Raw genomic sequence first — 12558 nt, 5'->3', positions numbered from 1 at the left:
CAACTGTATTCAGTATCGCGGTATCTTTCTTCAACTGGATAGAAATGGGGAGATCGTCTTGAACAGACCCTGATTTGCATCGTCACTGGCGGATGAAAGGCTGTTATCCAATCAGCGCACGGCTAAAAGCCCCTTAGCCAATCAAATCTCTATACGCTATTGCGCCTGACCCAGCCCATAGTCCAATCAACACCGCTGCTGCATGCGGGCCTGAATCTCCCTTCAACCTTCTTCTTTCTGGAGGGGCACCTTCAACCAGCTCCGCGGTGCACTGGCAGAGACTTCTCGAGGTTTAAAGAACAATTGGAAATAACAGAGTCACACAGACACAATGTCGTTTCTGACTGTCAGTAGGTTAGCACCTAAACTCCTCATTTCAAAGGTAAGGGGGCTTGAAACGGCCGTGATGCCACTTGCGAAGTCAAAGTTGTTCATGCTATTTACAAAAGCTAACGTTAGTTTAGCGGGCTAGCGAGGCAAGCTAGTAAGCGTGTGCTAGCTTAGCCCTGACAGTCACACCGTGAACCGTTTACTGATAGCCCGGCTAATAATGACTAAAAACAGTGTGGCCGTTTTTAGGAGTATCCTCGATGTCTCCGTGTTTTTCTACAGGGATTCTGTAGTGATTAGTTGCGAGTTGTACTGTTGAACTCTTGTTAGCTACCGTGCTCCCTGTGCTGGCCTGGTATCGTCACCGACTGTTTGGACATGTTTCATTGACCAGACTAAGTGGCCTACGTTAGACCGTTTTAAGTCGGGACTACTTTGTATATCCCGTTTCTATTTGCCAGTAAATACGTGTTATTTATCGTCGGCTATAGACTATGTTTAAACTCCAGTCTCAAATCTCAACCCCCGTCGACCTTCAGGTTGAAATCTCTAACTTCTATATCGTCACATCGTCTGATGAGGTTCTCCCAGATATTCTGCGTGTTCTCCAACATGTAATAGTGACACAGCCCTGTGGAAACTGTGTTTTAGTCTTAATTCCGACATTCACCATCAGTTGCTTATGTGTTTGCTCAGATGGCAGATTTTAGCGTGTGATTAATATATCGCGTTAACAATTAACTTGATATATCATAATGTTACCACAAGGCTTCGTATTCCGAGGCGCTTCCAATCACTGATGCAGGTAGTGACCATCGAGATCAAACATAGTGTTTTACTCCACTGACCTCTCAACCTACCTTGCTGGAACTGAATCACCCCCCCCCCCCCAAGCAAGTAATCGGTGACTAAATGTCCTTCCTTGACCTGGGCGGGGGTTATCTTCTCCCTGTTATAAGTCTTGATATTATGTAGCTATTAGTAGTGAACACATAATATTTTGTTTCTGAACTATTTATATTTAACATCATTTGATTAATGCTCTGTAGAGCAAGGACGGCAGTATTTATGTGGGGTGGTATCAATATGGTTCTTGCCTCTAAGGAAACCAGTTTGTTAGAAGAGAATGTACTATCAACTATCAAGTATCTTCAACCAGGTTGTACGCTTAGTTTAGTTTACCTCAGCAAATGTTCATGTGTTTCTTATAGACACAGGGTTGACTGCCCTCCTCTTCTGAGCAGTGTCGTTGCTCTAACCTTACTCCCAGACAGTGCATTGGGAATGACTGAGTAAAACGGCTGCTCTCTATTGATGGCCCTGAGCTGTTACGTAATCTCTCTCAGCTCTGTGTGCGCTGACACAAGATCCCACCTATTTGGTTTTTTCGGTGAGGCTTGTCGGCCTTTTACCAGTTGTGGTGACAGGGAAGGGGGATCTCATTGTGAGCAGTCAGCTGTCATTCAGGTTCAGACTCGTTCCTTTTTCCATTGATGATTTTAAGCTGGAGGAGTCTTGTTTCAGTAGTGAACAGCAGCAGGCTCAATTTATCACAGTTTTTAATGAGATTACTAGTCTCCAAACACTTTCATAAACAGGGCCAGTTTTTATTTATTTTTTATTTTTTATCTCTTATACATCCCAGAGTCTTTTTCCAGCAACAGTTCAAGGCTTATCCACCATTTATAATAGGAACATGTTTTATGGAGATAGGTAAACTCTTGTATTTTTAAGAAAGGAAGTGCCTGTCAATGTAAGGCAGGAATATAGGATTTATAATGTAGACCCTACCATGTTTAATTGTTAGCATTAAGCAAACAATGTACTACTGTAGATAAGTAGTCAGTCACTTTGATGTAAAATGGTCAGGAAATAATTGGAAATTATAAATTACACTAGAAAATGTTTGGTTTTTAAAGTCTGTCTTTGTATATTTTCTTCATAGATATTGTTAACATCTATAAAAAAAAGAACTGTAGTTCTGTGTCTTATGATGTGAGCTGCTGCAAGGTCTAGGTTCATATGTAAGGAGCGTTAGAAGCCTGGAGCTGCTGCTGTGGCCGTTATTTTTTTCAATTAGGATTTGTGGTTGCACTAGTAATACCCCTAATAGTTCTTTTATTTTGTTGTCTGCTCCACAGAATGCCACCTCTTTCCTTGTGGCTGCCAGAAATGCCAGCGCATCAACAACAGTAAGTGTACTACGTTCACTAGAGTAATCTGCTTGCTTCAAATTATAAAATGGTTATTATGCTGTACTGTGTTGTGTACACTGTTACTGCTGTAAGTGGCATTTGGAACAGACACTTGTTTGTGTTCTCAAGTATTAATGGAACACAGCGACCTTTGGGGATCGACAGATATTTCAACATACAGTCTGTTGAATTAACCCTAGTCCAGTTTGGAGGAATGTGTTTTACTTGAAGACAATATGTTGATTCAAGGACTTGACAGATTGAACATTTTCTTTCTCCAGAATCTGAAGGATATCCTGGCCGACCTGGTTCCCAAAGAACAGATCAGGGTCAAGAACTTTAAACAAGAGTATGGCAAAACCAACATAGGACAGGTTTCTGTTGACATGGTAAGTGACTCTTGAGGTGTTAGATCAGGGGTGGGCAAACTTTTTGACTTGCGGGCCGCAATCGGTTCTAAAATTTGACAGAGGGGCCGGGCCAGGGGCTGTTGGACACGCAATGTAATTTATTAAACCTGGAGATTGCGGGTGATTTTTATACATTTCAATTAAAGGTGCAAAGTTAAAGAAATCAACATTTACTGGAAAAAGATCAATGGAAGCACTTTCAACATTCAAAACATATTATTACCCAACGAAATAATCAAGCTCAATAATTTCTAATTGTTTTAAACCCCGCAAAATAATGGATGGATTGTCTCAGCTCTCTATATAATGAGGCACAATTGTCCTCAGGTACAAGTGGAAAGAGAAAATATGGCCCTAAAGCTGAAAATATAAAAATTCTTCATATCGCTTCTGAAAATACACCTTTACTCATGTGGACCAACTGTTTTTGTTTTTGAAATTGGTTTACCAAAAGGTCAAAGGTTCACAAAAGCAGTGAAATATCTGAATAAAATGCTAGATACATGTAAATAAATGTGGAAAACTACATTTTGTATTATCGTTTATTTGAGTAGAAATTATGTGGTCTGTCACACATTCACCAAAATGATAAAGATGGGACTGAGAAATTACTTCATATTGCAGATAAATTTCATGGGGTGTGTGCAAATAAAAAATGACCATTACATTTTTTTTTTCTTCAAATAAATATGTATTGTACATAAATAAATAAAAAAATCTACATTATATACATGTTGAGAAATAGAAAACAGACCACAACTATTGACACACACTATTTACAATCTGGCTTCACTATAATAACATCGTGTCACGAGACCTCCTTGCTGGCCGGGCAGGTGGAGCTGCAGGCTGCGCTGCAGGCGCTGGTGAATCCTCTCTGTAAAATACAATACTAGTCAGCACCGCGCGCACATTACGGACACCGTGACGTTTAGTAGAGAAACTTACAGTGGATCTCTTCTGGCTGCGTGTTCCTCCTCGTGGCTCTGCAGCCCCTCCAGGCTCCGCGCTGCTCACCAAAATCACTGCGGCTGTTTCTAAATGAGCCTCACCTGTGGTGGGCGGGTCCCTTGTGATTTACTGAGTTGGTTGTTTTTTTTCGCAAAATGTTGACAGACAAACGGATTGACAAATCATGGTGAAGGGTTTCGTGTGACGAGTACTTTCCGCGCCAACGCACACCGGAAGTAAACAAAGCTGCGATTTGGACAAGTTCGGCGGGCCGGATTAAAAAGCCTAACGGGCTGGATGTGGCCCGCGGGCCGTAGTTTGCCCATGTCTGTGTTAGATGGTTAAATGTGTCATAGGATCCGAATAAATTTAGAATTAGGCCATCTACAATGATGTGGATTAGACAAGGAGGCCTGCACAGCCTTATTCACTGTCGGGTGTCACTGTTCGGTCAGAGTCCACAATATGAACCTACACCGCTTTGTGTCGATGGAGACATTTTGGCTGAGTCACTCAAACCTCTACTGCACACTGCCAACTCCCAGTGCGCCTATATATGTGTGCTCGTCCACACACACCCCAGTGCAACAGCCTTGTCATCGTCACTCAATACACCGTTGACCTCTACCAAGTTGCCATGGTGATTTGAGAGGAATTTCTAAATAAGAGAACTTGGGTTTGTTTTACTTTCAACAAAAACAAGTAAGCATTCAGCTGTGGCTTATTCATGGTATGTACAACTATTTATTATCAATAAAGTGCTTGTTTTTTTCCAATGCATGGTGTTGCACAAGGCAGACCGAGTAGGATTTTTCTTTAAAAAAAATAAAATTACTCGAACTGATTATCCAAATAGTTGATGTTAACTTTATAGTGAATTGATCTTTGCCTTTTTTTTAATAGGGCTGAGGTGATTCATCAAGGTCACCCATTACCAAAATACGCTCATTTGTATTGCGCATGTCGTAAAACAGGCAGCAGCAATCCATAATCATCATTAGTGATTAAGTATTTTGGACATATTTGTTTTGCTCTGCCAGCTCTCCAATGTGGACATGGATTGTCACAACCCTACAACTGCTACGCACAAACTGATGATAAATGCATCGACTTAAAGTTATATAACAGACTGTCGTTGCAATGTGTAAATCTTTTTGATTATTTTCCTTGCCCCACACTCAATGAAAAATACATTTGCCAGTGATTACCTTAACTGCATATTACTCTGGTGATTAAGTATATCCAGGTCCAAACCATTTACAATTGGAAATGAAGTACTTCTGTGAATACACTGATTCTCCAGTTCAGAGAACGAGTCGGTATTACATACAGTGATTAAATTAATCAATGCGTCGCATCATTTGAGGTCCAGCATCTGACAAATAGGGTCTATTTTCTTGTTGCATTTGTTTGTTTTTCAGAGAAGATGATAGAATAAAGGTAAATTAATTGTTATAGCCATGAATGTAAAAAATAATCTTTAGAATGATCCATAGATCTATCATAAGATGTATTGCCTAGTTGAACAAATATATAATTGTTAAATTGATCAATAACAAAATAATTGGCTCTTGTTGGGCTTCAATTTGAGGATTTGGGCTTCAAATGTCCAATGCTTCATAACTCTTGGCACTGCTAACACACAACTGTATGGTTTTAACAAGACTGTTTTCAATATGTAATGTGTAATATGCTTGTGTTTTCATCCACAGATCTACGGAGGTATGAGGGGGATGAAGGGTCTGGTGTATGAAACTTCTGTGTTGGATCCTGATGAGGTCAGTTTGGCACAAAGCATGTAGGTGGTTTTATCATTTGAATGCTTTTAGGAGATTACCCTTCCCCATAGGAACTGTTCATGATTTATTTTCTTGATTAAGCTGAGAGCTTTCAGTGGCAGAGCAGCATAGTTGTCATATATCTTGTGAGAGGCATGGTTGGTCATCATCGAAAAACAATACTGTAGTAGCCTGGTTAAAAAAATGCATCTCACTGAAAAAATCCAACCCAGTGTTGCCAAATCTATTTCAAAGAAAGATGCTAGAAGTAATAGCTCCAGACGTCACTAAATCTAGAGAAAAAGTCAGCAAGATTGACGACCTGTCCCATAAGGCCTCTGTCCAAATCCACTCCCCAAAATTGTATAAATCATTAAAAACCAACATATAATGAATGTAAACAACATGCGTGGCTGTTGGTACTCACAGATGTCACGCTAACGGCTTGTGGAGGACTGACGAGCAATGAGTGCACAGGCCAAATAAGCACAGATGTGTAAACATGCAGGTATTCAGGCGTATTAAATAATTTGATGGACTTATCACAGGTTTTGTTTATTTTTTGGCAGCACTTAGGATTCAATGATTGCTGTCGGGATGTAAAAAGAAAACTGCCTCTGGGAAGGTTACAATTCCTGCCTTTTACCAACCACCACATGGATTTGCATACTCATTGGGAGAGTTAGAGCTAATGTTGACAGCTTGTCATCACTTACTTGATGATGCCTTTCAGGATAATTAGTCAATTGTTCTCTCTCTCTCCATTGATACACAGGGCATCCGTTTCCGTGGCTACAGCATTCCAGAGTGTCAGAAGTTGCTGCCTAAAGCTCCCGGAGGTGAAGAGCCGCTGCCCGAAGGTCTCTTCTGGCTGCTTGTCACAGGGCAGGTGCCCACTGAGGAGCAGGTGAGTGGCAGAGGAGTGCTGTCACTTCAAAGATAATCGTTCCCGGGTTGTAGTGAGGGAGGGCCGTGCAGCTATACATTCACGCCATCTATCTGTCAGTGCTGGTATTGAAGGAACTTGATATAATGTGAGTAGCAACATGGTGACTGTTGCCTTGTTATAGACATGAGAAGGTGGATCACAAGGGGTTTTGGTTATGACTGTCAGTTATTTATGACTCCAGACAATCATTGTGTATATAAAGTTTTATAACTGGGGAGCAAAACACTTTCATTACTTTTTTTTAAATGGGCAATTACTATTAACAACTATTAATACCTGTGCATGTAGCAGACATTTTTATGCAGCAGAGAGAGTGAATATAGGTCACGCTCTTAAATTGCCTGCTCCTGTTCTTCCAGGTGAACTGGGTGTCCAAAGAGTGGGCAAAGAGAGCAGCACTTCCCTCTCACGTTGTCACCATGCTGGATAATTTCCCCACAAACCTGCACCCCATGTCTCAGTTCAGTGCTGCCATCACAGCTCTGAACAGCGAGAGCAGCTTTGCACGGGCATACTCTGAGGGAGTCCACAAGTCCAAGTACTGGGAGGTGAGTTTACGTCGACACTCATACAGGAAATCTAAAAATGGTCTCATCGAACAGTTGTGTTGGCTTGGCACAAGTGTGGAAATGTGTGTCCAAAGTAAGAAATCTTGACTTATAAAGGCATTGGCATTTAATTGAGTACATCCCTTTGTGTTGGATCTCTTAGTTTGCCTATGAAGACTCCATGGACTTGATTGCTAAGCTGCCCTGCATTGCTGCCAAGATCTACCGCAACCTGTACCGCGAAGGCAGCAGCATTGGAGCCATCAACTCAAACCTGGACTGGTCCCACAATTTTAGCAACATGCTGGGCTACAGCGACGCTGAGTTCACTGAGCTAATGAGGCTCTACCTCACCATCCACAGGTGCATCTTCAAGCTTACCTATCAGATGATCAACTAGCTTTGATTTTGTAGTTTTGTTTGTTTTTCGTGGAGATGGTCAACATGGTGAAGGAGCAGGTGGGAACAATACAGCAGATTAGGTTGAATAATGCTGTCGTAAAGCAAGCAACTGATTTTCTACACATTTCACACACAAATAATGAGGGTTATGTAACTCAAGTAACCCATGTGTCCTTAAAGCCTGTCATCTCTAAGCTGTAAATACATCACATTTTACACCATTACACATTACAGGACTGTCTCAGAAAATTAGAATATTGTGATAAAGTTCTTTATTTTCTGTAATGCAATTAAAAAAACAAAAATGTCATGCATTCTGGATTCATTACAAATCAACTGAAATATTGCAAGCCTTTTATTCTTATAATATTGCTGATTATGGCTTACAGCTTAAGAAAACTCTAAAATCCTATCTCATAAAATTTTAATATTTCCTCAGACCAAGTAAAAAAAAAAGATTTATAACAGCTGAGTGTTTGTCAAGGCTCAGGAAACCCTTGCAGGTGTTTCGAGTTAATTAGACAATTCAAGTGATTTGTTTAATACCCTAGTATACTTTTTCATGATATTCTAATATTTAGAGATAGGATATTTGAGTTTTCTTAAGCTGTAAGCCATAATCAGCAATATTATAAGAATAAAAGGCTTGCAATATTTCAGTTGATTTGTAATGAATCCAGAATGCATGACATTTTTGTGTTTTTTAATTGCATTACAGAAAATAAAGAACTTCATCACAATATTCTAATTTTCTGAGACAGTCCTGTATGTGGTGCAACTTCAACCGTTATCTCGTGCTTTTCTGAATTTGCTGCTACCTACACAAGTTCAAAGAGGTACAGTAAGAAATACTGAGTGATATGATTTTACACCACCTGTAGTGTGCTGTCAAAGGTCAATGTATTTCACATTCAAACTGCACACGGAGGAGTGCACCAATACACTGTTCAGACAAGGGGAAGATAAATAGCCACTCAGCAGTGTCCAACAACCAGTTTGCCACGTAGTGTTGAAACGGAGTGAAAGTCAGTTTAATCTCACACCAAATGTCACATTTGAGGATTGGTGAGTTCACATGTTTTGATGTCCAATTTTTGTATTTTAATGTGTATATTTATTTTGTAATGTTACAGTGACCACGAAGGAGGCAATGTCAGTGCGCACACCAGCCACTTGGTGGGTAGTGCGCTGTCTGACCCCTACCTGTCCTTCAGCGCTGCCATGAATGGTCTGGCTGGTCCTCTGCATGGCCTGGCTAATCAGGTTTGTAGCAAGCAAATCAATATGTTCACTCTATTTTCACATACAGAGGGTGAAATTCTACTGATGGCAGTGATTTTCAACATCCAACAGTTCTTTCTCAGGGGGCATTTTGCAGCTTTGGTTTTGTGGTTTCCATGTCTTACTGGGACACTTGAATGTTATTGTAAACACTGTGCTTTTTTCGCTGACACGTCAATAGTCGTGGTTACACTTATCTTTTCAATAACTTGAAAATGGTCACGTGTGTCCACACTTGACACGTTAAATGATTCTTCACGATAAAAACATATTTATTATGCTCCCGACAGTCTTAGCAGACTTTGATTGAAGAATAGCTGCTTAGAAAGCTCCACTAATTTGATGATATACGTTTACCTATACATTCTTCATAATACGTTCTGTTATTAAGAATGAATCTTAATTGTGTTTAATGACCGTTTCATCTCAGGAGGTTCTGGTGTGGCTGACTGCCCTGCAGAAGGAGCTGGGTGGAGAGGTGTCTGATGAGAAGATGAGGGATTACATCTGGAACACTCTGAAGTCTGGAAGGGTACACCAGTTCCTCTACCAATTCCTGAACTGTGTTAACGAAACGTTGTCAATTTGTTATCCATATGGATCCCCCAAATGTAATGTTCTAAAATCTAGTTTTGAATAAATCCAGTTGTTTGAAGGTGTTTTCACAGCATTGAGAAACAGATGTTAGAGAGGGAATTAGTGACCTGTTTAACTTCCTTAGCAGCTTATAATACATAATGACACATTATTATATTACAATTAAATTGTGTATTTTTATGATTATTTCTTTTTAAACTGTGCTCATATCTGACTTTCCTAACATTGTTTTTTAAAGGTGGCCTTATTTGGGTCTCTGTCAGAAGGTTTATTCTTTTGACGGCCAGAGATTTGAAAGACGAACTGTATAGACATCTATCGGTTCTTCCCCTCAGACGGGCTTAATACAGTTCTGCGGCAGTCACAGCTACCGGATGTTTGCTGTCACAATGTAATGAGAATTTCAACAGATATAACAAAACATTGGGGATTAAGAAGATTAACAACCAACCGTTGAATCCTATTAACTGTTCTAAAGTGCAATTCAAAGATTACAGGCAGAAGGAGTTGCACAGTTCAGAAGTTCAGGGAACATGTTGTATCTCTTCATAGGTTGTGCCAGGCTACGGCCATGCTGTCCTGAGGAAGACTGACCCACGTTACACCTGTCAGCGTGAGTTTGCCCTGAAACACTTGCCCAACGACCCACTGTTCAAGATGGTTGCACAGCTTTACAAGATTGTGCCCAACGTGCTGCTGGAGCAAGGCAAGGCCAAGAACCCCTGGCCCAATGTGGACGCCCACAGCGGAGTGCTGCTGCAGGTAAGAGACGTGTGGTGATCGTGCATTTGTCATCCTACGATGGCAGTTACCAAATCTGACACGCCTGTCTCTTTTCTCTGCCTGCAGTATTATGGAATGACTGAGATGAATTACTACACTGTGCTGTTCGGTGTGTCCCGAGCCCTCGGTGTGCTGGCTCAGCTGGTGTGGAGTAGAGCCCTGGGCTTCCCCTTGGAGCGCCCCAAGTCCATGAGCACAGATGGACTGATGAAACTGGTGGGAGTCAAGTCGGGGTGAAGAACTGCCTGAAAAGAGCTGGGGGTTAGTGTGAAGGGTGGGAGGAGGTGGAAACATGAAACATCAAACGGCAGAGATAAGTGGTTGACCGCCTGTCATTTACAACTTGAGGGACTCAATGGTATTCAAAGAGACAGTACGCTTTTAATGTCATTTCACAAAAGAAGGGCCTTTTTAACCGTCACACCATGTAGTGTTCGAGTGTTTAGTTTAAAAGACAAGTTTCCCCATAGTGTCTCCACATTTGGAAAATGAGAGGTGAAAACTTCAGAAACATAGATGTACCTCATAGTAGGCTCAAATGATGTCCCATGATAAGTCTGCTATCAGTGCTGTGTCTGTCATTGGGCACTGGGTCTGAACTGAATAGGCAGTGGCATTCAAAGGGAATTGTGGAAGTGAATAATGCTTCCTTTGTATTTGTTTAATGATCTCAAATTAAATATGTGACTCAACTGTTGCTGCTTTTGGCTAATGCAGTGATTTTCGTTTTAGAGGATATCCCAAAGCAAAAGACCCTATTTCTTCATTTTAGGCTCCCCACTTGATCTCATCCCTCCCAGTCTATCCATGTTTCACTCCCATTTATGAACACTCCAGTATACACTCATGGTATCGACCAATATAATTAACACGCTGTTCAAGATAATATATTCCAAATTGTGAAAAAAGGTTAAAAGATACTGCCCCTTTAAATTGTTGGTCCCTCCTTGTTCTGTTTTTTTTTTTTTTTTTTTTTTTTTTTTAAACCATGACCTGTATTGCCTCTACGATCAAAATAACTTTCTTGTCTCTATAGAAAATATTCGTTCTTCGTGAACATGCTTTCCTGTTTCTTAATGGGGATCTGCTCAAACGGTCTTTTGAATTGTCGAGAATTAAGAATGTACAGTAATAATAAAGATTTGAGCAACGGGTCTTGTAATTGACAGACTGTAGTAAATCCTTAAGAGCAAGCTTGAATAGAAAAGTGGGATCGGGGGCTTTGTATTTGTTAAAGTCCTGTCTTATTTGAGTGTATGTTTGTGACTTTATCCCCACGGGAGAGAGCTTTAAACATCAATTACTCCAAAAATGAGCACTTGCTTGATTGGATTTCGTAATTTGTAGATGTTGTTTGTATCCCTTTTTACAGGGTTTCTTTGATGTTGAAAATGTATAAAACTATAATCTTTGGATTCTCATCTTGTGGTTTTATTTATACTTTGTGTACATAGGTATATATATGTATAGCTTGAATGTATGAGCTCTGTGCGATCACTTGCTTGTAATGACCACAATGATTACCATAGTTTACCAACAGTTACGTGTCCATCACTCATGTCGAGCCTCACTGGGACATTCTGACAAAGAACAAAAAGAAGAACTGCAGCTATCTTGCATATACACGATTTCTTGCCTTGCTCTGTAGGTTTTTCCGGTGTTTCACTTGAATGTTTCAAGCTTGTTCTTAAGTTGTGGGTTTGTCAACACTCCATTTGTGTAGTTTAAGTTCTTGCATCCTTTTTCTTCCTTTTTTAAAGTACACCTGTAGGTCAGTGATTCACTCGGATGTTTGAATCTCTGCTTCCATCTTCCTTCTGGCTTTTGTCAGGCGTGCTTGTTTTATTGTAGTTTTTTTTCCTTGTGGGGTGTTAAAGAGTCGTGGTTATTTTGATCGTAGAGGAACATGATGGTTGTATATGATAACTGGGAGAATTCATTGCAGGTGGATTCATCAGAGAAACACTTTGGGACTGGATTGGTCAAAGGGGCAAGATGAACTTGAGGAAAACCTAACAAGAAAATAAATAAAGGTTTTTATTAACACCTTTTCGGTCTCATTTTCTTAAAGGTATAGAGAAAGGCCTGTAAAATACGTCCTTTATGCTCACGTTAAGGAGACAATCCCAATTATGCGGTATTTCTAAAAGATTTGCGTACACAACCACTGGAGAGCGAAGTCGGTGTCGTGCCCATCATGTCCACGAAGGTAGGCTGTGCGTTCACGCCGAACTTTGAGTCACAATTGCATTTTGGAAACGCACTTTTGAATGGATCATAGTTTCTTGTATGCCATCAGCCCTTATTTGATCACTTCTGCATCACGATGAGTGG

General features: G+C 40.5%; 1 protein-coding gene across 1 annotated transcript; it reads left to right on the top strand.

Annotated features, from left to right (window-relative positions):
• Positions 1–230: 230 nt before the first annotated feature.
• cs (citrate synthase) lies at positions 231–12274 on the top strand. The gene is made up of 11 exons (XM_056424215.1): positions 231–382; positions 2472–2522; positions 2807–2914; positions 5599–5664; positions 6440–6571; positions 6973–7161; positions 7325–7524; positions 8697–8826; positions 9275–9376; positions 9994–10203; positions 10291–12274. Exons 1-11 carry the CDS (start codon positions 332–334, stop codon positions 10459–10461), a joined length of 1410 nt encoding a protein of 469 aa, XP_056280190.1. The 5' UTR covers positions 231–331; the 3' UTR covers positions 10462–12274.
• The last annotated feature ends 284 nt before the right edge of the window (positions 12275–12558 follow it).

This window comes from Pseudoliparis swirei, chromosome 9, assembly GCF_029220125.1.
Source record: "Pseudoliparis swirei isolate HS2019 ecotype Mariana Trench chromosome 9, NWPU_hadal_v1, whole genome shotgun sequence".
Classification (NCBI taxonomy): Eukaryota; Metazoa; Chordata; class Actinopteri; order Perciformes; family Liparidae; genus Pseudoliparis; species Pseudoliparis swirei.
Note: the sequence above shows the minus strand (reverse complement) of the source record. Positions and strands in the feature narration are given on the sequence as shown.